The sequence below is a fragment of the Mastacembelus armatus genome, chromosome 10, assembly GCF_900324485.2.
Source record: "Mastacembelus armatus chromosome 10, fMasArm1.2, whole genome shotgun sequence".
Classification (NCBI taxonomy): Eukaryota; Metazoa; Chordata; class Actinopteri; order Synbranchiformes; family Mastacembelidae; genus Mastacembelus; species Mastacembelus armatus.
Window position 1 is genome coordinate 12,626,475 of NC_046642.1, and position 25,490 is coordinate 12,651,964.

At 41.8% G+C, this 25,490-nt stretch overlaps 6 protein-coding genes across 12 annotated transcripts in view; all 6 read right to left on the reverse strand.

Moving 5' to 3' along the window:
• Positions 1-25,490, reverse strand: part of LOC113144193 (protocadherin gamma-C5-like) — a 261,353-nt gene that overhangs the window by 142,531 nt on the left and 93,332 nt on the right. The gene's annotated exons all lie outside the window — the stretch shown is intronic.
• LOC113144693 (protocadherin beta-16-like) lies at positions 676-3,219 on the reverse strand. Its single transcript, XM_026330919.1, has one exon. The coding sequence runs from the start codon at positions 3,112-3,114 to the stop codon at positions 676-678; it is 2,439 nt and encodes an 812-aa protein (XP_026186704.1). The 5' UTR covers positions 3,115-3,219.
• On the reverse strand, positions 7,830-10,409 carry LOC113144197 (protocadherin gamma-A10-like). Its single transcript, XM_026330066.1, has one exon. It carries the CDS (start codon positions 10,272-10,274, stop codon positions 7,830-7,832), a length of 2,445 nt encoding a protein of 814 aa, XP_026185851.1. The 5' UTR covers positions 10,275-10,409.
• Positions 12,986-15,565, reverse strand: LOC113144199 (protocadherin gamma-A10-like). Its single transcript, XM_026330067.1, has one exon. The coding sequence runs from the start codon at positions 15,428-15,430 to the stop codon at positions 12,986-12,988; it is 2,445 nt and encodes an 814-aa protein (XP_026185852.1). The 5' UTR covers positions 15,431-15,565.
• LOC113144200 (protocadherin gamma-A3-like) lies at positions 16,547-19,126 on the reverse strand. The gene has a single exon (XM_026330068.1). It carries the CDS (start codon positions 18,989-18,991, stop codon positions 16,547-16,549), a length of 2,445 nt encoding a protein of 814 aa, XP_026185853.1. The 5' UTR covers positions 18,992-19,126.
• Positions 20,021-22,528, reverse strand: LOC113144694 (protocadherin beta-16-like). Its single transcript, XM_026330920.1, has one exon. The coding sequence runs from the start codon at positions 22,526-22,528 to the stop codon at positions 20,021-20,023; it is 2,508 nt and encodes an 835-aa protein (XP_026186705.1).

The following is a 25,490-nucleotide window of genomic DNA, read 5'->3' on the forward strand; positions in this document are numbered from 1 at the left end:
ACGCTCAACATGACCTGCTAGTCTTTTTACAAAGAGCCTAAGTTTGTAAGAAGGTGCACATTGATTACCACCACGTACTAACCTTGGAAACACAGGCCAGCACAGCAGGAACACACTCAGTTCGCCATCCAGACTGTGTTCTGAGTTTTAGCGGAAGTGCACCTCTCAAAGATAACCTGGGCGATATCGGTCCCATGCCAAAAGTTCCTACCTAGCTGCTGCGTTCGATTTGGATATAAGTAAGAAATGGTTTAGTTGGAAACAGCGCACGTCACAGAGGACAAGTGATGAAAACTCTCAAAAGGGCAGAGAGACTGCAATCTTTGTATGATTGACAATAAAATTAGAAATAGATTTACATGTTAAAAAGACCATTCTGAAAGGAATTAATAACTGTAAAGTGACATTTCACTTTAGGTACAGTAGCTAAAATTAGATCTGATGAGCAAATTGCCAGCCTGCGCTGACATTAGATGAAACAAAGTCGAAGCAATGTGAAATATTAGCATAGCACTGACTGAGATAGAAGGGTGACATTATTCTGGCCCGTGAATATGAATTCATGTTCAAAAAATCACTGAAGTCATGCAACTTAAAATGCTGCTCACGGATCTGAAAACGACTGAATGGACTGTAACAGTTCACTACGATGTGCAACAAAAACTACACAGAAAGTTATATGTTTAAACTAACCTCTATAGGAGAGTCTGGCTCATCCAGGATGCTCTTTTCACTCTGTATCCGCTGCATCGTCCCTGTTGAACTGGGGTCCATGATCAGCACGTTCTGACTACCGGCTCTGCCGAACTTACAGTCACTCTTTCTGGAGTCAGTCGTCCTGCACACCTCGTAATTGTACACGTGTTGGAGAGTCCCTGTCCCCAAAGTGTCTGAGTAACGTGGTGGATAATATGGAATCACAGGCAGATTGGACTGATACAGGACGCGAGACTGTCTCCACCTGTAGATCTTCACTGAGATAATAACCACTAAAGACGTGATGAAGAGGAAGGAAACTACAGCCAGAGCCAACACTAAGTAAAAAGTCAGGTTGTCATTGTACTCCTTGTCGTGTGGAAAGTCAGTGAACTCCGACAGCACTTCAGGGAAGCTGTCCGCCACCGCCACGTTAACAATCACTGTGGCTGAACGAGACGGCTGCCCGTTGTCCTCCACTATAACACTCAGTCTTTGTTTGACTGCATCTTTATCAGTCACTTGGCGGACAGTTCTTATTTCTCCATTCTGTAAGCCCACTTCAAACAGCGCCCTGTCTGTGGCTTTCTGCAGTTTATACGAGAGCCAGGCATTCTGTCCAGAGTCCACATCAACAGCCACCACTTTAGTCACCAGATAGCCCACATCTGCTGAACGAGGCACCATTTCTGCTACCACAGAGCCACCGGTCTGGACCGGGTACAGAACCTGAGGCGGGTTGTCGTTCTGGTCCTGAACAAGGATTTTCACTGTAGCCACTGAACTGAGAGGAGGGGATCCAGCATCACGCGCAGTTACATTAAACTCAAACCACTTGATTTGCTCATAATCAAACGACCTCACCGCATGAATGACACCATTTTCTGAACTCACTGAGACTAACGAAGACACACCTACCCCGTTAATTTCTTTCTCCTCCAGAAAGTAAGAAACCCGAGCGTTTTGTCCCCAGTCTGCATCACTAGCACTGAGCGTAAACACAGAAAACCCAGGAGAGTTGTTCTCTGGTACAGTCCTACTATACTGTGATTCATCAAATTTGGGGGCGTTGTCATTTACGTCAGACACTTTTACGTTGATGCTTTTGCTGCTGGACAGAGGCGGAGAGCCTTGGTCAGACACGGTTATGGTGATGTTATATTCAGGGACACTTTCTCTGTCTAAGGCGTCGTCGGTGACGATGCTGTAATAACCAGTTAATGAAGACTCGATTTTGAAAGGGATGACAGTGTTAATGGAGCATTTGACAACACCGTTACCATCAGAGTCTTCGTCATCGACGTTAACCACAGCTACAGTTGTACCCGGGGCTGAATCCTCGGATATGGAGTTGGAAAATGACATGAGCTGTATCGTAGGGACGTTGTCATTCTCATCAATTATTTGAATAATAACTTTGCACGTGTCTGTATATCCGCCGTGGTCACTGGCCTGAACGTTTAACTGATAAGTCTTAGACTTTTCAAAGTCTAGTTTACCTGCCACTTTGATCTCTCCTGTTTGAACATTTACTTCAAAAAGCTGCTTCGTTTCTCTTGCAACATGAGCTATGGAATAAGTCACTTCACCATTAAATCCTTTATCAGCGTCATTAGCGCTGACAGTAGTTACCACTGTTCCTTCAGGAGAGTTCTCCCTGACATCTGCTTTATAAACAGCCTGGCTACAAACTGGAGCATTATCATTAGCATCCAGCACAGTGATATGAATACGCACTGTCCCTGATCTATGTGGCTCACCGCCATCTGACGCAATCAGCATCAGCGTGTGGGACTCCTCTTTCTCTCGGTCTAACGGATTCTGTAAGACCATTTCAATAAATCTGCCTCCATCCGGCTGGTTTTGTACCTCTAACTTGAAATTGTCAGAGGGTTTAAGAATGTATTTTTGAATATCATTGATCAAAACATCGGAATCGTCTGCACTTTCCATAGAAAAACGAGTCCCTAATGCAACACTTTCGACAATTTTCAAATTGATTTCATCTTTTGGAAACGACGGGCTGTTGTCATTAATATCTGTTACCTCTACTGTTACCCGATAAAGCTGGATGGGATTTTCTAAGATGACTTCGAAATTAAAGCTACAGGGCGTCGTCTTTCCACAGAGCTCCTCTCGGTCGATCCGCTCTTTAATAACAAGTGTGCCTTTGTCCCGGTTTAAATGGACATACTGGCGGCTTCCTTTGAAAATAATACGAGCTTTACCTGACATCAGCCTCGCAACATCCAAACCTAAATCTCTAGCAATGTTTCCAACGAAAGAGCCTTCTGGCTGCTCCTCCGGTATGGAATACCGAGCCTGTCCAGTCACCGAGCTCAGCTGGAAGAGACAAAGAATAACAACCAGCGCTTGCCATAGGCCTGTACGACCGACTGTCCACGTACAATCCATCATAAATCCAAAACACAGGCGCAATAATCCCTTTCGGTGCAAAACTGATGTGATAAAGTCCACAGTTTAAAAATGTATTGGCAGTTTCAGCAGAATAATCCCAGGCTTTAAACCAGCACTGAGCAGACGTCCTCTTCCCACTGACTAATACACTGAATGGAGTTAAAGGGGTGGACCGCTGTATCTCCTGTTTGCACAGTCAGTCAGAGATGTATCAACAGCGGCGCTCAGAGCTCATCCACGGTAATGTATCTGCTGTGCACATTTCTAGGACGAGTACAAATGATGCAGCCAAAGCTTTGGGCACTTTCCACTGTCGTAAAGTAACTTTAGAATGAAGCTTTAAACAGCAGCAGGAGGAGAGAAGCCTATGATCAAAAACTGATCAGATTATTATTAAAACATATACGACAATCTTAAAAAAGACAGCGACATTACATTGATCTAAAATATCTTTATAACTTCCATTGAAACTATAAATAAGGAGGACATGAGATTGTGATGATTTTCCTGTGTGTTAGATTTTCAGTGCTTTTACTAACTGAAATGCAGCTTGGCCTTCCTGCCTGAGAATCTTTAATAGATCAATGAATACTAAAACCTGCATCAAATGTATTGAATAAGTACATAAGTAAATAACTGAACTGAAAAAGTTGATGCCACACACCTTTGCATCTACTGACTTGTAAATGTTGAGGATAATACTGATGTGGATTACAACTTCTATGTAACATCCTCACACTAGTTAATGTGATTAGATATTTAAGATTACTATGTTAGAAATTGTAAGAAGCATATTTTCAATAGAGATGGCAGTACCAGACGTAAACAAATGTCAAAATGAATCCATTGAATGTTCCAGCACCACGGACAGCGACATCATTGCTATACTGAGAATCAAACACTGTTGCTTTAAAACTTTAGAAAAACAATTAGAGAACAGACAAACACAGATTAAATATGTTACTCACCAATGCTGACATCTGAGAACAGTTTTCTGACAGTTGCTTTTCCACCTGCACTGTATCAGCCCCAGCTCCATCCACACTCACTAAACTTTGACTCATCGGTTGCATGTATTTCATGTCACTCTTTCTGGAGTCAGTCGTCCTGCACACCTCGTAATTGTACACGTGTTGGAGAGTCCCTGTCCCCAAAGTGTCTGAGTAACGTGGTGGATAATATGGAATCACAGGCAGATTGGACTGATACAGGACGCGAGACTGTCTCCACCTGTAGATTTTCACTGAGATAATAACCACTAAAGACGTGATGAAGAGGAAGGAAACTACAGCCAGAGCCAACACTAAGTAAAAAGTCAGGTTGTCATTGTACTCCTTGTCGTGTGGAAAGTCAGTGAACTCCGACAGCACTTCAGGGAAGCTGTCCGCCACCGCCACGTTAACAATCACTGTGGCTGAACGAGACGGCTGCCCGTTGTCCTCCACTATAACACTCAGTCTTTGTTTGACTGCGTCTTTATCAGTCACTTGGCGGACAGTTCTTATTTCTCCATTCTGTAAGCCCACTTCAAACAGCGCCCTGTCTGTGGCTTTCTGCAGTTTATACGAGAGCCAGGCATTCTGTCCAGAGTCCACATCAACAGCCACCACTTTAGTCACCAGATAGCCCACATCTGCTGAACGAGGCACCATTTCTGCCACCACAGAGCTACCGGTCTGGACCGGGTACAGAACCTGAGGCGGGTTGTCGTTCTGGTCTTGGACCAGGATTTTCACTGTCACGTTGCTACTGAGTGGAGGAGAGCCTCCATCCTGCGCTTTGATTATTAACATCAGCTGTTTGATTTGCTCATAATCAAATGAGCGCACCGCATATACTACTCCACTCTCTGCATTTATAGAAACATACTCAGAAACTGGAGATCCACCAACATTAGTGTCCTCCAGAATATAAGAAATCCGGGCGTTTTGATTTTCATCGGGGTCTTTAGCCGTAACAGTAAGAAGAGAAACGCCTGGAGTGTTATTCTCTAAGATAAACGCGCTGTAAACACTTTTTGAAAACACTGGATTGTTATCGTTCACATCAGAGACCTTTAAATGAAACGTCCTTTTTGTGGACAGAGGAGGAATCCCTGCATCTGTCGCAACAACACTGATGTTATATTCTGAGACGCTTTCACGGTCTAACACAGTATCTGTTACCAGAGTATAGTAATTTCTTAAACTGGATTTGATCTTGAAAGGTGCGTTTTGTTCTATTCTGCAGTTTATTTGTCCGTTGTCACCTGAATCGAGGTCTTTAACATTTATGATGCCAACAGTGGTACCAGGAGGGGAGTCCTCTGACACAGGACTAGTGAATGACATAACGTTAATGACAGGCGGATTATCGTTCACATCAGTCACATCCACTACGACTTTACTCGAGTCTGTTAACGCTCCCTGGTCTGTTGCTTCTATGCCTATTTCGTATTTCTTTGCTTTTTCATAGTCAACCTCCCCAGAAAGAAATATCACACCCGTCATCTTGTTGATTTCGAAAATACTATCTATATCGCCTTGCATCTTAGAAATAGAATAGTAAATCAAGCCATTTAATCCGCTATCTGCATCAGTTGCATTGACAGTGATGATATAAGTACCTCTTGAGGCATTTTCCATTACAGTGGCCTTGTAGACTGACTGATTGAAAACTGGAGAATTATCGTTAACATCTAAGACAGTTATATTTATATTTACTGTACCAGATTTCAGTGGTGTTCCACCATCCACTGCTATCAGCTTTAGGGAAAGGTTTGGATTTCGCTCTCTATCCAGCGGTTTCTCAAGCACCATCTCCGCATATTTTTTTCCGTCGCTGTTAGAAAACTTTTTTAAAATAAAATTGTCATTTGGAGATAAATGATAGTCCTGAAGCGCATTGACTCCAACGTCAGGATCATTAGCTGTTGGCAAAACAAAACGTGCTCCCGGTGCGGCTGATTCTCCAATCGTCAAATTCAGGTCGTGCTGATGAAAAGAAGGCGAATTATCGTTTATGTCTAATACTTCGACGGTAACATGGTGCAGCTCCATAGGATTTTCTAAAATCAAGTCAAAGCTGAAGCTGCAGGGTGTTACGTCTCCACAAAGCTGCTCTCGGTCTATTCTCTCGTTCACTACTAGTGCCCCTTTGTCTGTTTTCAGCTCGGTGTACTGGATGTTGTCTCCTGTCACAATACGGGCCCGGCCAGACCGGAGCCTCTGCATGTCTATTCCAAGATCCAGTGCGACATTTCCAATAAGAGATCCCTTCTTCATTTCTTCTGGAACCGAATACCGTATTTGACCACTCGCAATATGATTGAAGAAAAGGATGAACAGGAATCTTTGCAGCATCGGTTTGTACAATAAACGCCATCTTAGAGAACGGCAGATATCTTTTCTGAAATCCATATTAAATACGTAATATGAAAGGATGCTACTCAACTCTTAGAAAACCCAGCACTAACAATGTAGCAAGATGAAATAAAACACGTTGTATTCTCAGCTTCCTTTCTCTCAAAGTGAAAAGTGTCGAATCAAAACAGGTTGATCTGCGACTACCCTTGTGTGCTTTACCGTCTAAAACACACCCACACTGCACCGATGACGAAAGGCACCGCCTAAACCATTGTTGGGATTTGATTTTTAATTGACCAACAGCGTCCCTTACAGCCCAACTAAAGAATATCAACATAAAGCTCGGGGAGAACTGCATATTCAATAAAAAAAAAGAACTGAATGTCGACAATTCCTCTTACAGAGAAAATAGAATATCATTAAAAGCCATGAAATTGAAATGAATACATTGGTAAAAGACACATTAAGTTATACAATGGGGCTCTAATCATTTTGAATGCCAAAAATGCATCACGACTACAAAACGTGAAAACCTTGAATATAGATTTAAACAACTCAGATCAGCACAAAACGGTTTCACCAAAAATAGGAATACAGTTTAACTGAAACGTTTCCAAGAATGTACAACATTTGAAGGGAAAAAATAGTACTTTTACTCGAAAATGTACCTCAAACAAAACGACTTTCCGCAAGAGATTAATAATAAAATGTTTCTGATTGTAAGCACCTGCCTTAAAAATCCTTGAAGGCAATTAAAACAGATAGGTAAGCCAACAATAACTTAGAAATTAGAATGTTATTGCATATAATTGTTCCGCATTATGGTTATGTGAGGTTTTAACTGAAATAGTGATGAGCAACAGAAATGAAGGGAGAAGAGGCTGAATTTTAAACTGTGCAACAAATGATTTTAAGCACTGACATCAACACCCACACAAAAAAAGGTTCAGGTTTTATTTGACGTTACTAAGAACCCAATAACTCGATTTTTATTTATACAAAGTCATTAAATGTCAACAAAACCTGCCATATGCATTAACCTTAACCAGCTAGCTTAAAGGATACCTTTAGCAGTCTTTAAGTTTACATACTAATATCTGATGAATAATACGCTACTCACAATGCCAATTAGATGTTTAATAATATACGTCGTATTATGGGTGGTAAAAAGCACTGATGCACACACATATAACTGAAATAGTATATATATGATTTCAAAACCAAAACTTTTACACAAAATATCCGAGAGACTAATGCTGCTATCCATGGTGCTGAAGGCATAATAGATAATAGACCTCAATTATACATCATTAACCTTTTAAAAGGATATTGACAAAAGACACGAAAAGGGACCAAAGAAGCAAGAATATACTAACTAACCTCTACAGGAGAGTCTGGTTCATCCAGGATGCTCTTTTCACTCTGTATCCGCTGCATCGTCCCTGTTGAACTGGGGTCCATGATCAGCACGTTCTGACTACCGGCTCTGCCGAACTTACAGTCACTCTTTCTGGAGTCAGTCGTCCTGCACACCTCGTAATTGTACACGTGTTGGAGAGTCCCTGTCCCCAAAGTGTCTGAGTAACGTGGTGGATAATATGGAATCACAGGCAGATTGGACTGATACAGGACGCGAGACTGTCTCCACCTGTAGATTTTCACTGAGATAATAACCACTAAAGACGTGATGAAGAGGAAGGAAACTACAGCCAGAGCCAACACTAAGTAAAAAGTCAGGTTGTCATTGTACTCCTTGTCGTGTGGAAAGTCAGTGAACTCCGACAGCACTTCAGGGAAGCTGTCCGCCACCGCCACGTTAACAATCACTGTGGCTGAACGAGACGGCTGCCCGTTGTCCTCCACTATAACACTCAGTCTTTGTTTGACTGCATCTTTATCAGTCACTTGGCGGACAGTTCTTATTTCTCCATTCTGTAAGCCCACTTCAAACAGCGCCCTGTCTGTGGCTTTCTGCAGTTTATACGAGAGCCAGGCATTCTGTCCAGAGTCCACATCAACAGCCACCACTTTAGTCACCAGATAGCCCACATCTGCTGAACGAGGCACCATTTCTGCCACCACAGAGCCACCGGTCTGGACCGGGTACAGAACCTGAGGCGGGTTGTCGTTCTGGTCCTGGACCAGGATTTTCACTGTCACGTTACTACTGAGTGGAGGAGAGCCTCCATCCTGCGCTTTCACTATGAGCTGAAGTTCTTTAAGTTGCTCATAATCAAAAGAGCGAACTGCACTAATAACCCCAGTTTCAGAGTTTAATGTCACATAAGAAGAAACTGGACTGCCACTGACCTGAGTGTCCTCTAAAAGATACGAGATTCTGGCGTTTTGATTCCAATCTGAGTCCCGTGCGCTCACTGCAAATATCGAAACTCCGGGAGAATTATTTTCTGTGACGTGAGCAGAAAAACTGATTTTATCAAATAAAGGTGCATTGTCGTTTACATCCGAGATCTTGAGATGTAATTTTGTTGAGCTAGAAAGAGGAGGAGTCCCATAATCAGTGGCTGTTATTGTTATGTTATATTCTGAGACAGATTCTCTGTCAAAATATTGATCTGAGACTAAATTGTAATAGTTTGTTAGAGATGATTCGATCTTGAAGGGAAGTTTTCCATCAATAGAACATTTTATTTGTCCATTTTTCTCAGAATCTGCATCTTTAATGTTCAAAATAGCAATCGTTGTACCGGGAGGTGCGTCCTCTGAAACTGGGTTAGAAAACGACATTATATTTATAATTGGAGCATTGTCATTTACATCAAAAACATCAAATATTATTTTACTCGTCCCGGTTAGTCCACCCTGATCTTTAGCCTCTACTCTCACTTCGTATTTTCTGTCTTTTTCATAGTCTATTAGTCCAGAGACAGAAATCATCCCGGTGATTGCATCAATACTGAAAATATCTGCTGCGCTTCCTTTCATTTTAGACAAACTGTAAGTAATCTGTCCATATGAACCGCTGTCGGCGTCTGTAGCGTTTACAGTAATAATGCTAGTTCCTTTCAATGTGTTTTCCATCACAGATGCTTTGTACACTGACTGGCTAAATACTGGAGCGTTGTCATTTGCATCTAACACAGTAACATCTATATTTACTGTACCAGATCTCTGTGGAGTTCCTCCGTCAACTGCGATTAGTTTTAGAGACAAGTGGGGACGTTGTTCTCTGTCTAGAGGCTTCTGCAGCACCATTTCCACATATTTGGTCCCGTCTGGGTTTGCATGTTGCTTCAGTATAAAATTGTCGTTTGGTGATAAAATATAATCCTGCAGAGTATTCTGCCCCACGTCTAGATCCTCTGCACTCTGCAGTGGAAACTGTACTCCGACTACAGCTGATTCACTTATTTCAAAACTGATCGGTTTATCCCGATTCTGGAAAACAGGAGCGTGATCATTGATATCCAAAACCTCAACAGTTACTCTGTGCAGCTCGATGGGATTTTCTAAAATCACTTCAAAACTGAAGCTACACGGCATCGTGTCTCCACAAAGCTGCTCTCGGTCTATTCTCTCGTTCACCACTAGAATCCCTTTGTCTGTCTTCAGCTCGGTGTACTGAACGTTTTCTCCGGTCACGATCCGGGCCCGCCCAGCACGGAGCCTTTTCAGATCCAAGCCAAGGTCTTGTGCGACATTACCGATAACCGAGCCTTTCTTCATCTCCTCTGGTACAGAATACCGAATCTGACCACCTACCATGTTAATCACATGAAGCAGCAACAAAAACTGCCCACAAAACAATCGCCATCTTAAAAACATTTGGGAGGGAGATCTTCTTACTGCCATCATTCAAAAACAAGGAATCACGAAAGAGAAGGTATATCCAGTTCATAAAGCAATGAGGTTGATGATGCTTTATCAGCTTCTAGATTTTCTCCTGACGTGTCTTCAACCTTTACGCGCAAAACTGTGAGACCATGTTTGCTCCACACGTCGACAAAACACAGTGAGCCCTCTGCACAGTGTAATCAGCCAGGGGATGGACTGAATGACGACACAACACAGGAAATATTTTACTGGTCAACAGCGTCCCTTGGAGTCTAAAACGTGAACATTAAATGACGCATCTACCACAGTGTTTACAATTAAATGTGGACAAACTGCACATACGTCTATTTTATGTGAAGCTCAGGATTGGACGACGTGTTAATTAAAACGTTCTAAGTTAGCACCTAAGTATAAGAAATTTAGTTCACTGAATCTCAAAATGCCCTGTCAAATACAACAGAACGCTAATTTTCGTTTCCAATAAATATATTATATTTCAATCCCTAATAAAAAAAATAAAATAAAAACATTCGTCTAGGATGAAATTCAGAAAATTTGTATGTTTTCCAAAAAAAGTGTTTCAAACAATGAGTCCTCAAATCTGTATAAAATGAAAGTCTCTTAAAGACCTATGTGGATTTCATGCGAAATACTCCACAACAAATTGATATACGGTAGTTGTATACTCGCAAACGTTGAACCGTAAAATAGAGTGAAAATAAAATAAGAATCATCGTTATTTCCATATTGTGAAGAGAAAGTTTGAGGGGCCTTGCGATCGGCCTCCTGCTGTTTTTCAACTTTGAAATTCTCATCCTACAGCGTCCTTTGTCGCGTAAATACATTTACTGTCGATAAATTTACCAGACATTTAGAGAGTGAGCATGAATCTAGCAGTAGCGTCCAAAAATTAATTGAGATAATAACAGCATAATTACATAACATATTTGATAGGAGATTCGTTTAGGGGAATATACTGTTCAAATCTACAGTCTATGAAAGTTTCAAGAAAAACAGCATTTCTAAAAAGTGATGCAAATTAAGATGCTGTCCATGGTCCTGAAATTAAGGATATGATGTAAATTTGCGTTTTTCAATGCAACTAAACCCAAAAGAAAAACAAAGTGACATAATTATTCAACTAACCTCTACAGGAGAGTCTGGTTCATCCAGGATGCTCTTTTCATTCTGTATCCGCTGCATCGTCCCTGTTGAACTGGGGTCCATGATCAGCACGTTCTGACTACCGGCTCTGCCGAACTTACAGTCACTCTTTCTGGAGTCAGTCGTCCTGCACACCTCGTAATTGTACACGTGTTGGAGAGTCCCTGTCCCCAAAGTGTCTGAGTAACGTGGTGGATAATATGGAATCACAGGCAGATTGGACTGATACAGGACGCGAGACTGTCTCCACCTGTAGATTTTCACTGAGATAATAACCACTAAAGACGTGATGAAGAGGAAGGAAACTACAGCCAGAGCCAACACTAAGTAAAAAGTCAGGTTGTCATTGTACTCCTTGTCAAAGTGAAAAGTGTCGAATCAAAACAGGTTGATCTGCGACTACCCTTGTGTGCTTTACCGTCTAAAACACACCCACACTGCACCGATGACGAAAGGCACCGCCTAAACCATTGTTGGGATTTGATTTTTAATTGACCAACAGCGTCCCTTACAGCCCAACTAAAGAATATCAACATAAAGCTCGGGGAGAACTGCATATTCAATAAAAAAAAAGAACTGAATGTCGACAATTCCTCTTACAGAGAAAATAGAATATCATTAAAAGCCATGAAATTGAAATGAATACATTGGTAAAAGACACATTAAGTTATACAATGGGGCTCTAATCATTTTGAATGCCAAAAATGCATCACGACTACAAAACGTGAAAACCTTGAATATAGATTTAAACAACTCAGATCAGCACAAAACGGTTTCACCAAAAATAGGAATACAGTTTAACTGAAACGTTTCCAAGAATGTACAACATTTGAAGGGAAAAAATAGTACTTTTACTCGAAAATGTACCTCAAACAAAACGACTTTCCGCAAGAGATTAATAATAAAATGTTTCTGATTGTAAGCACCTGCCTTAAAAATCCTTGAAGGCAATTAAAACAGATAGGTAAGCCAACAATAACTTAGAAATTAGAATGTTATTGCATATAATTGTTCCGCATTATGGTTATGTGAGGTTTTAACTGAAATAGTGATGAGCAACAGAAATGAAGGGAGAAGAGGCTGAATTTTAAACTGTGCAACAAATGATTTTAAGCACTGACATCAACACCCACACAAAAAAAGGTTCAGGTTTTATTTGACGTTACTAAGAACCCAATAACTCGATTTTTATTTATACAAAGTCATTAAATGTCAACAAAACCTGCCATATGCATTAACCTTAACCAGCTAGCTTAAAGGATACCTTTAGCAGTCTTTAAGTTTACATACTAATATCTGATGAATAATACGCTACTCACAATGCCAATTAGATGTTTAATAATATACGTCGTATTATGGGTGGTAAAAAGCACTGATGCACACACATATAACTGAAATAGTATATATGATTTCAAAACCAAAACTTTTACACAAAATATCCGAGAGACTAATGCTGCTATCCATGGTGCTGAAGGCATAATAGATAATAGACCTCAATTATACATCATTAACCTTTTAAAAGGATATTGACAAAAGACACGAAAAGGGACCAAAGAAGCAAGAATATACTAACTAACCTCTACAGGAGAGTCTGGTTCATCCAGGATGCTCTTTTCACTCTGTATCCGCTGCATCGTCCCTGTTGAACTGGGGTCCATGATCAGCACGTTCTGACTACCGGCTCTGCCGAACTTACAGTCACTCTTTCTGGAGTCAGTCGTCCTGCACACCTCGTAATTGTACACGTGTTGGAGAGTCCCTGTCCCCAAAGTGTCTGAGTAACGTGGTGGATAATATGGAATCACAGGCAGATTGGACTGATACAGGACGCGAGACTGTCTCCACCTGTAGATTTTCACTGAGATAATAACCACTAAAGACGTGATGAAGAGGAAGGAAACTACAGCCAGAGCCAACACTAAGTAAAAAGTCAGGTTGTCATTGTACTCCTTGTCGTGTGGAAAGTCAGTGAACTCCGACAGCACTTCAGGGAAGCTGTCCGCCACCGCCACGTTAACAATCACTGTGGCTGAACGAGACGGCTGCCCGTTGTCCTCCACTATAACACTCAGTCTTTGTTTGACTGCATCTTTATCAGTCACTTGGCGGACAGTTCTTATTTCTCCATTCTGTAAGCCCACTTCAAACAGCGCCCTGTCTGTGGCTTTCTGCAGTTTATACGAGAGCCAGGCATTCTGTCCAGAGTCCACATCAACAGCCACCACTTTAGTCACCAGATAGCCCACATCTGCTGAACGAGGCACCATTTCTGCCACCACAGAGCCACCGGTCTGGACCGGGTACAGAACCTGAGGCGGGTTGTCGTTCTGGTCCTGGACCAGGATTTTCACTGTCACGTTACTACTGAGTGGAGGAGAGCCTCCATCCTGCGCTTTCACTATGAGCTGAAGTTCTTTAAGTTGCTCATAATCAAAAGAGCGAACTGCACTAATAACCCCAGTTTCAGAGTTTAATGTCACATAAGAAGAAACTGGACTGCCACTGACCTGAGTGTCCTCTAAAAGATACGAGATTCTGGCGTTTTGATTCCAATCTGAGTCCCGTGCGCTCACTGCAAATATCGAAACTCCGGGAGAATTATTTTCTGTGACGTGAGCAGAAAAACTGATTTTATCAAATAAAGGTGCATTGTCGTTTACATCCGAGATCTTGAGATGTAATTTTGTTGAGCTAGAAAGAGGAGGAGTCCCATAATCAGTGGCTGTTATTGTTATGTTATATTCTGAGACAGATTCTCTGTCAAAATATTGATCTGAGACTAAATTGTAATAGTTTGTTAGAGATGATTCGATCTTGAAGGGAAGTTTTCCATCAATAGAACATTTTATTTGTCCATTTTTCTCAGAATCTGCATCTTTAATGTTCAAAATAGCAATCGTTGTACCGGGAGGTGCGTCCTCTGAAACTGGGTTAGAAAACGACATTATATTTATAATTGGAGCATTGTCATTTACATCAAAAACATCAAATATTATTTTACTCGTCCCGGTTAGTCCACCCTGATCTTTAGCCTCTACTCTCACTTCGTATTTTCTGTCTTTTTCATAGTCTATTAGTCCAGAGACAGAAATCATCCCGGTGATTGCATCAATACTGAAAATATCTGCTGCGCTTCCTTTCATTTTAGACAAACTGTAAGTAATCTGTCCATATGAACCGCTGTCGGCGTCTGTAGCGTTTACAGTAATAATGCTAGTTCCTTTCAATGTGTTTTCCATCACAGATGCTTTGTACACTGACTGGCTAAATACTGGAGCGTTGTCATTTGCATCTAACACAGTAACATCTATATTTACTGTACCAGATCTCTGTGGAGTTCCTCCGTCAACTGCGATTAGTTTTAGAGACAAGTGGGGACGTTGTTCTCTGTCTAGAGGCTTCTGCAGCACCATTTCCACATATTTGGTCCCGTCTGGGTTTGCATGTTGCTTCAGTATAAAATTGTCGTTTGGTGATAAAATATAATCCTGCAGAGTATTCTGCCCCACGTCTAGATCCTCTGCACTCTGCAGTGGAAACTGTACTCCGACTACAGCTGATTCACTTATTTCAAAACTGATCGGTTTATCCCGATTCTGGAAAACAGGAGCGTGATCATTGATATCCAAAACCTCAACAGTTACTCTGTGCAGCTCGATGGGATTTTCTAAAATCACTTCAAAACTGAAGCTACACGGCATCGTGTCTCCACAAAGCTGCTCTCGGTCTATTCTCTCGTTCACCACTAGAATCCCTTTGTCTGTCTTCAGCTCGGTGTACTGAACGTTTTCTCCGGTCACGATCCGGGCCCGCCCAGCACGGAGCCTTTTCAGATCCAAGCCAAGGTCTTGTGCGACATTACCGATAACCGAGCCTTTCTTCATCTCCTCTGGTACAGAATACCGAATCTGACCACCTACCATGTTAATCACATGAAGCAGCAACAAAAACTGCCCACAAAACAATCGCCATCTTAAAAACATTTGGGAGGGAGATCTTCTTACTGCCATCATTCAAAAACAAGGAATCACGAAAGAGAAGGTATATCCAGTTCATAAAGCAATGAGGTTGATGATGCTTTATCAGCTTCTAGATTTTCTCCTGACGTGTCTTCAACCTTTACGCGCAAAACTGTGAGACCATGTTTGCTCCACACGTCGACAAAACACAGTGAGCCCTCTGCACAGTGTAATCAGCCAGGGGATGGACTGAATGACGACACAACACAGGAAATATTTTACTGGTCAACAGCGTCCCTTGGAGTCTAAAACGTGAACATTAAATGACGCATCTACCACAGTGTTTACAATTAAATGTGGACAAACTGCACATACGTCTATTTTATGTGAAGCTCAGGATTGGACGACGTGTTAATTAAAACGTTCTAAGTTAGCACCTAAGTATAAGAAATTTAGTTCACTGAATCTCAAAATGCCCTGTCAAATACAACAGAACGCTAATTTTCGTTTCCAATAAATATATTATATTTCAATCCCTAATAAAAAAAATAAAATAAAAACATTCGTCTAGGATGAAATTCAGAAAATTTGTATGTTTTCCAAAAAAAGTGTTTCAAACAATGAGTCCTCAAATCTGTATAAAATGAAAGTCTCTTAAAGACCTATGTGGATTTCATGCGAAATACTCCACAACAAATTGATATACGGTAGTTGTATACTCGCAAACGTTGAACCGTAAAATAGAGTGAAAATAAAATAAGAATCATCGTTATTTCCATATTGTGAAGAGAAAGTTTGAGGGGCCTTGCGATCGGCCTCCTGCTGTTTTTCAACTTTGAAATTCTCATCCTACAGCGTCCTTTGTCGCGTAAATACATTTACTGTCGATAAATTTACCAGACATTTAGAGAGTGAGCATGAATCTAGCAGTAGCGTCCAAAAATTAATTGAGATAATAACAGCATAATTACATAACATATTTGATAGGAGATTCGTTTAGGGGAATATACTGTTCAAATCTACAGTCTATGAAAGTTTCAAGAAAAACAGCATTTCTAAAAAGTGATGCAAATTAAGATGCTGTCCATGGTCCTGAAATTAAGGATATGATGTAAATTTGCGTTTTTCAATGCAACTAAACCCAAAAGAAAAACAAAGTGACATAATTATTCAACTAACCTCTACAGGAGAGTCTGGTTCATCCAGGATGCTCTTTTCATTCTGTATCCGCTGCATCGTCCCTGTTGAACTGGGGTCCATGATCAGCACGTTCTGACTACCGGCTCTGCCGAACTTACAGTCACTCTTTCTGGAGTCAGTCGTCCTGCACACCTCGTAATTGTACACGTGTTGGAGAGTCCCTGTCCCCAAAGTGTCTGAGTAACGTGGTGGATAATATGGAATCACAGGCAGATTGGACTGATACAGGACGCGAGACTGTCTCCACCTGTAGATTTTCACTGAGATAATAACCACTAAAGACGTGATGAAGAGGAAGGAAACTACAGCCAGAGCCAACACTAAGTAAAAAGTCAGGTTGTCATTGTACTCCTTGTCGTGTGGAAAGTCAGTGAACTCCGACAGCACTTCAGGGAAGCTGTCCGCCACCGCCACGTTAACAATCACTGTGGCTGAACGAGACGGCTGCCCGTTGTCCTCCACTATAACACTCAGTCTTTGTTTGACTGCATCTTTATCAGTCACTTGGCGGACAGTTCTTATTTCTCCATTCTGTAAGCCCACTTCAAACAGCGCCCTGTCTGTGGCTTTCTGCAGTTTATACGAGAGCCAGGCATTCTGTCCAGAGTCCACATCAACAGCCACCACTTTAGTCACCAGATAGCCCACATCTGCTGAACGAGGCACCATTTCTGCCACCACAGAGCCACCGGTCTGGACCGGGTACAGAACCTGAGGCGGGTTGTCGTTCTGGTCCTGGACCAGGATTTTCACTGTCACGTTACTACTGAGTGGAGGAGAGCCTCCATCCTGCGCTTTCACTATGAGCTGAAGTTCTTTAAGTTGCTCATAATCAAAGGAGCGAACTGCACTAATAACCCCAGTTTCAGAGTTTAAAGTCACATAAGAAGAAACTGGACTGCCACTGACCTGAGTGTCCTCTAAAAGATACGAGATTCTGGCGTTTTGATTCCAATCTGAGTCCCGTGCGCTCACTGCAAATATCGAAACTCCGGGAGAATTATTTTCTGTGACGTGAGCAGAAAAACTGATTTTATCAAATAAAGGTGCATTGTCGTTTACATCCGAGATCTTGAGATGTAATTTTGTTGAGCTAGAAAGAGGAGGAGTCCCATAATCAGTGGCTGTTATTGTTATGTTATATTCTGAGACAGATTCTCTGTCAAAATATTGATCTGAGACTAAATTGTAATAGTTTGTTAGAGATGATTCGATCTTGAAGGGAAGTTTTCCATCAATAGAACATTTTATTTGTCCATTTTTCTCAGAATCTGCATCTTTTACGTTGAAAACAGCAACAGTTGTACCAAGTCGAGCATCCTCGGGCAAAGGGTTAGAGAATGACATAATATTAATAACTGGAGCATTGTCATTTACATCAACAACCTCAAAAATAGCTTTACTTGTTCCAATTAACCCACCCTGATCTTTAGCCTCTACTCTCACTTCGTATTTTCTGTCTTTTTCATAGTCTATTAGTCCAGAGACAGAAATCATCCCGGTGATTGCATCAATACTGAAAATATCTGCTGCGCTTCCTTTCATTTTAGACAAACTGTAAGTAATCTGTCCATATGGACCGCTGTCGGCGTCTGTAGCGTTTACAGTAATAATGCTAGTTCCTTTCAATGTGTTTTCCATCACAGATGCTTTGTACACTGACTGGCTAAAAATGGGAATATTGTCATTTGCATCTAACACAGTAACATCTATATTTACTGTACCAGATCTCTGTGGAGTTCCTCCGTCAACTGCGATTAGTTTTAGAGACAAGTGGGGACGTTGTTCTCTGTCTAGAGGCTTCTGCAGCACCATTTCCACATATTTGGTCCCGTCTGGGTTTGCATGTTGCTTCAGTATAAAATTGTCGTTTGGTGATAAAATATAATCCTGCAGAGCATTCTGCCCCACGTCTAGATCCTCTGCACTCTGCAGTGGAAACTGTACTCCGACTACAGCTGATTCACTTATTTCAAAACTGATCGGTTTATCCCGTTTCTGGAAAACAGGAGCGTGATCATTGATATCCAAAACCTCAACAGTTACTCTGTGCAGCTCGATGGGATTTTCTAAAATCACTTCAAAACTGAAGCTACACGGCATCGTGTCTCCACAAAGCTGCTCTCGGTCTATTCTCTCGTTCACCACTAGAATCCCTTTGTCTGTCTTCAGCTCGGTGTACTGAACGTTTTCTCCGGTCACGATCCGGGCCCGCCCAGCACGGAGCCTTTTCAGATCCAAGCCAAGGTCTTGTGCGACATTACCGATAACCGAGCCTTTCTTCATCTCCTCTGGTACAGAATACCGAATCTGACCACCTACCATGTTAATCACATGAAGCAGCAACAAAAACTGCCCACAAAACAATCGCCATCTTAAAAACATTTGGGAGGGAGATCTTCTTACTGCCATCATTCAAAAACAAGGAATCACGAAAGAGAAGGTATATCCAGTTCATAAAGCAATGAGGTTGATGATGCTTTATCAGCTTCTAGATTTTCTCCTGACGTGTCTTCAACCTTTACGCGCAAAACTGTGAGACCATGTTTGCTCCACACGTCGACAAAACACAGTGAGCCCTCTGCACAGTGTAATCAGCCAGGGGATGGACTGAATGACGACACAACACAGAAAATATTTTACTGGTCAACAGCGTCCCTTGGAGTCTAAAACGTGAACATCAAATGACGCATCTCTCCCAGTATATGTCTACATTGGATCGTCAACAAATCACTACTGATAGATGAGATTCATGTTGATGATGTAAATTAATGCAAACTAATTCACCACAATCCAGCGAACTACTAAACATCAGAAAAATGAAGCTCAAAAGCAAAAGAAAAAAAAAATCTTCTAAATTATGTTTTTAAGTCGGCAGAATGAATTAACAGCACATGTCCTTGCAGTAAACAAAATATGAATATTTTTCATTAAATATCAAAATATCATTATCAAAATAGTCATGTTTTTATTAAGGAAACAAAATAATGCCTTAAAATGTTACATTTTACGTAACGAAATTAAGTTATCTCTTGTGTAACACATTCATGTGAAAAATTATGTTTTAGAATTTTCATATAATAATTAACTCCTGGCCTACATGGGACATAGCTCAATTTTCCATTTACATATACAATAATGAAAGACTGGGATGAGGAATTAGGAGTGATAGAAGGGCAAAAAATATTGCTTTTGACATCGTTCCACTGTTGTCATGCTGGATTACTCAGTGTTAATATTAGTATTAATAAATGGTGAAAAACTGTTTTACCTTAAATGTACTAATTGCTTCTAAAGACCCAACCTTTATCGTAACATCTAAAGTGTACAGAGAGAGAGAGAGATGTGTACTCCACTGAGCCTGCTAAAGAAATTTCCAAAAACAGAATTCCTATCAAAGTATGCAAATCAACTGAGGCGCTGACCATGGTGCTGACAGTGATCTTACAGCGTGATCAATGCAGCCAAAACAAAACAAACATTTGAAATATAAAGACACAGTTCAAAGTTAACACTAACCTCTACAGGGGAGTCTGGTTCATCCAGGATGCTCTTTTCACTCTGTATCCGCTGCATCGTCCCTGTTGAACTGGGGTCCATGATCAGCACGTTCTGACTACCGGCTCTGCCGAACTTACAGTCACTCTTTCTGGAGTCAGTCGTCCTGCACACCTCGTAATTGTACACGTGTTGGAGAGTCCCTGTCCCCAAAGTGTCTGAGTAACGTGGTGGATAATATGGAATCACAGGCAGATTGGACTGATACAGGACGCGAGACTGTCTCCACCTGTAGATTTTCACTGAGATAATAACCACTAAAGACGTGATGAAGAGGAAGGAAACTACAGCCAGAGCCAACACTAAGTAAAAAGTCAGGTTGTCATTGTACTCCTTGTCGTGTGGAAAGTCAGTGAACTCCGACAGCACTTCAGGGAAGCTGTCCGCCACCGCCACGTTAACAATCACTGTGGCTGAACGAGACGGCTGCCCGTTGTCCTCCACTATAACACTCAGTCTTTGTTTGACTGCATCTTTATCAGTCACTTGGCGGACAGTTCTTATTTCTCCATTCTGTAAGCCCACTTCAAACAGCGCCCTGTCTGTGGCTTTCTGCAGTTTATACGAGAGCCAGGCATTCTGTCCAGAGTCCACATCAACAGCCACCACTTTAGTCACCAGATAGCCCACATCTGCTGAACGAGGCACCATTTCAGCCACCACAGAGCCACCGGTCTGGACCGGGTACAGAACCTGAGGCGGGTTGTCGTTCTGGTCTTGAACAAGGATTTTCACTGTCACGTTGCTACTGAGTGGAGGAGAGCCTCCATCCTGCGCTTTGACAATGAATACTAGTTCTTTGATCTGTTCATAATCATATGAGCGAACTGCATGGATTGCTCCGTTATCTACGTTAACGGAAACGTAGTCAGACACTGGAGATCCACTAATCTCACTTTCTACCAACATATAGGAAACGCGTGCGTTTTGGTTTTCATCCGGGTCTTTAGCTTGGACACTTAGTATAGAAACACCGGGAGAGTTGTTCTCTGTTATCTGCGCGCTGTAGAAACTTAGTGGAAATACTGGGGCATTGTCATTGACATCAGAGACCTTTAGATAAAAGGTTCTTTGAGTTGAAAGGGGAGGCGATCCTGAGTCTGTAACAATGACAGTGATGTTAAACTCTGACATTTTTTCTCGATCCAATGCAGCATCAGTTATCAAAGCATAATAATTTCTCACATTGGTTTTAATTTTAAAAGGAAAGCTGCCTTCAATCGAGCACCTTACTTGTCCGTTTTCACCCGAGTCAAGGTCTTTAACATTAATGATGCCAATGGTGGTCCCAACAGGGGAGTCCTCTGACACAGGACTCGTGAATGACATAACATTAATGACCGGCGCATTATCATTTACATCGACAACCTCAATTTCGACTTTACTCGAATCTGTGAGTCCACCTTGATCTTTAGCTTCAACCCTGAACTCAATTTTTTTGTCTTTTTCATAATCGATTTCCTTTGCCACGTATATTCTTCCAGTATATTCCTCTATGTCAAACACATCAGCTATTCCTGCTTTTGATTTTGAAAATGAATATGTTACTCTACCGTATGAACCGCTATCTATGTCGCTGGCATTCACAGTAACAATGAGAGTGCCTTTTGGTGCATTTTCAATCACTGTGGCCTTATACACTGATTGATTAAACATGGGTGCATTGTCGTTTGCGTCTAAAATGTTGACGTCTATATTTACTGTACCTGACCTCTGTGGATTTCCTCCGTCTACAGCCAACAGTTTTAGAGACAGGCGTGGCTGTTCTTCTCTGTCTAAGGGTTTCTGGAGCACCATCTCAGCATATTTACTGCCGTCCGGATTAACATGCTGCTTCAAAAGAAATTTGTCATTCGGAGTTAAAACGTAGTTCTGCAGACCGTTTTCCCCCACATCAGCATCATCCGCACTCTCTAAAACAAAGCGGGAACCAAGGGCAGCCGATTCACTAATTTCAAAATCCAAGTGATTATTCTGAAAAGTAGGAGCGTTGTCGTTTACGTCCAACACTTCGATAGTCACAAGGTGCAACTCCATTGGTTTTTCCAGTAAAATCTCAAAGGTAAAGCTACACGGTGTAACGTCTCCACAAAGCTGCTCTCGATCTATTCTCTCTTTCACGACTAAAGTCCCTTTGTCTGCATTCAGCTCTGTGTACTGGATCTTTTCTCCCGTCACGATACGGGCCCGACCAGAACGAAGCCTTTTTAAATCCAAACCCAGGTCCTGTGCGACATTACCAACAAGAGACCCTTTCCTCATCTCCTCTGGGATCGAATACCGGATCTGTGCCTCCGCTTGATTAAGAAAAACAAGCTGGAAGATAAACAGATACACTGCCCTTCGTAAGCGCCATCTTACTCCTTCGTCCTGATGATGATTTTTAAAGGCCATATTGTCAAGCACAACGAAAAAAAAAATACAATTAAGATTTCACGCAAAGAATAAAATGCGTAGTTTCCGGGTCAATTCATATATTAGTGTTAGACATGTAGCCTGTGTACCAACTGTCTGCCCGATTAGTCCCAGCTCGTATGAAACACAGAAAAGCTTCTCTTGTAAAATGCAGAGACAAGGGTGGAGACAGTGGTGCCTCACAGTACACGTTAGAATTGAGTTAGGCAACAGCGTCACTTGGAGGCTAAAATATGAAACTTATACAACCAGACGATCCACGACTGTGAATCTGGTGTTTGGCTTACTCTTCTGTATAGTAACCAGATACATGGCATTTCAAACTTATTAATGATTGCTTATCAGTGTCAAGTTTTAAAACTGAAAGCTCTTTTCTGATGGCAAATTGATATATGTGAAGGACTATTAACATTTACCCTTTAAAAACACAGCAAAACAAAAATGAAAAGAGGAAATTCCACAATACATATGTAACCTGGTAAATAGACCAGTGATAATCATGTACCAGTCAACTCATAAGTATTGTTCTGTAGTCACCGAAGTGTTGAATACAAACTAACCAGGGAACTTGAAGCCAAACGATCCATACAACCTCATCTGACATCTGAAAACTATAACTCAGTGCAAAACATCACTTCAGCACCATGGACAGCGAAAGAGCTGCAGACTGTCAGTGTACAGACGAACTTACCAGAGTTGACATGTGAGACACTGCTGATGACTGCTCCTCTTTCTGGAGAGTTACAGCATCATCCACGCTAACCAGGCTTTGACTCGTCGGTTGTATGTATTTACAGTCACTCTTTCTGGAATCAGTCGTCCTGCACACCTCGTAATTGTACACGTGTTGGAGAGTCCCTGTCCCCAAAGTGTCTGAGTAACGTGGTGGATAATATGGAATCACAGGCAGATTGGACTGATACAGGACGCGAGACTGTCTCCACCTGTAGATTTTCACTGAGATAATAACCACTAAAGACGTGATGAAGAGGAAGGAAACTACAGCCAGAGCCAACACTAAGTAAAAAGTCAGGTTGTCATTGTACTCCTTGTCGTGTGGAAAGTCAGTGAACTCCGACAGCACTTCAGGGAAGCTGTCCGCCACCGCCACGTTAACAATCACTGTGGCTGAACGAGACGGCTGCCCGTTGTCCTCCACTATAACACTCAGTCTTTGTTTGACTGCATCTTTATCAGTCACTTGGCGGACAGTTCTTATTTCTCCATTCTGTAAGCCCACTTCAAACAGCGCCCTGTCTGTGGCTTTCTGCAGTTTATACGAGAGCCAGGCATTCTGTCCAGAGTCCACATCAACAGCCACCACTTTAGTCACCAGATAGCCCACATCTGCTGAACGAGGCACCATTTCTGCCACCACAGAGCCACCGGTCTGGACCGGGTACAGAACCTGAGGCGGGTTGTCGTTCTGGTCCTGGACACGAACAATAATGGTGGTGTTGCTACTTAGCGGTGGCGAGCCTCCATCCTGCGCTTTAACTCGTATTTTATATTCTTTGACTTGTTCATAGTCTAGTGAACGCAAAGACTGAATGACTCCACTCTCCGTATTGATGGAAAAGTATGTGGAGACCAGATTTCCATTTACCTCGCTGTCTATTAGAAAATATGATATTCGTGCATTCTGACCCTGATCTGGATCAGTGGCCTGAACACGTAACAAAGAGACACCAGGAGAATTGTTTTCCATTACCTGAGTGATGTAAACACTCTGGCTAAAAGCTGGTGCGTTGTCATTAATATCGGTCACCTCTAAAACCACAGTTTTTCTGCTTGATAAGGGCGGCAAGCCTTCATCCGTCGCTGTGAGTGTGATATTGTACTTTGAACGCCTTTCTCGATCGAGGTTTTGGTCCGTAACCAACGTGTAATAGTTTCTCAGCGACGATTTAATCTTGAAAGGGAGATTTTCATCTATATTTAAATGAACTTGTCCATTTTTGCTTGAATCTTTATCTTGGACACTAATCAACGCCACAACCGTACCAGGAGCAGAATCTTCTGAAATCCTACCGGAATATGAAGCCATTGTGATAACGGGACTGTTATCATTCACATCTGCTATCTCGACAATTAGTTTGCTGGCGCCCACTACACCCCACGGATCTTTTGCTTGAATGTTTATTTCGTAATTTGGTGAAACTTCGTAATCGACGTCAGCGGTGAGTTTAATCTCTCCGGTGAAAGAATTTATTTCAAAAGGACAGGATGAATCCTCCTCTAGGTGGGTGAAAGAGTATGTGACGTTGCCGTTGTAACCTTGGTCCGCATCTACTGCACTGACTTTTGCAATAACTGTGCCTCGCAGAACATTTTCCAAGACTGACGCTCTATATAGGGACTGCGTAAAAACGGGAGCGTTGTCGTTTGCGTCCAGAACTGATACATGTATTCTTACTGTTCCAGACCTCTGCGGTTCGCCACCATCTACAGCTGACAATATGAGTGTGTGCTCGCTTTGCTTCTCGCGGTCCAAACCACTCTGAAGCATCATTTCAGCATATTTACTTCCATCTGTTCGAGTGTGTTGTTTGAGAACGAAATGATCGTTTGCTTTTAAAGAGTAACTCTGCAGAGAATTGACTCCTACATCTGGATCAGCTGCGCTATCAAGCAAAAACACAGTACCAGTGGGAGTCGATTCGCTAATTTCCAAATTAATCTCTTTTTTGGGAAAGGCAGGGGCATGGTCGTTTACATCTTGGATTTCGATAGTAATGGAAAACAATTCAAGTGGATTTTCGAGCACAATTTCTAGACTAAAGCTACACGGAGATTTCTTAGCGCATAATTTTTCTCTGTCAATTCTTTCATTCACAACAATATGCCCTTTGTTCTGATTCAGCGCGACGTATTTGATATCATCATCTATAACAAGTCTAGCCCGACCGGAAACTAACCTTTTAACATCCAAGCCGAGGTC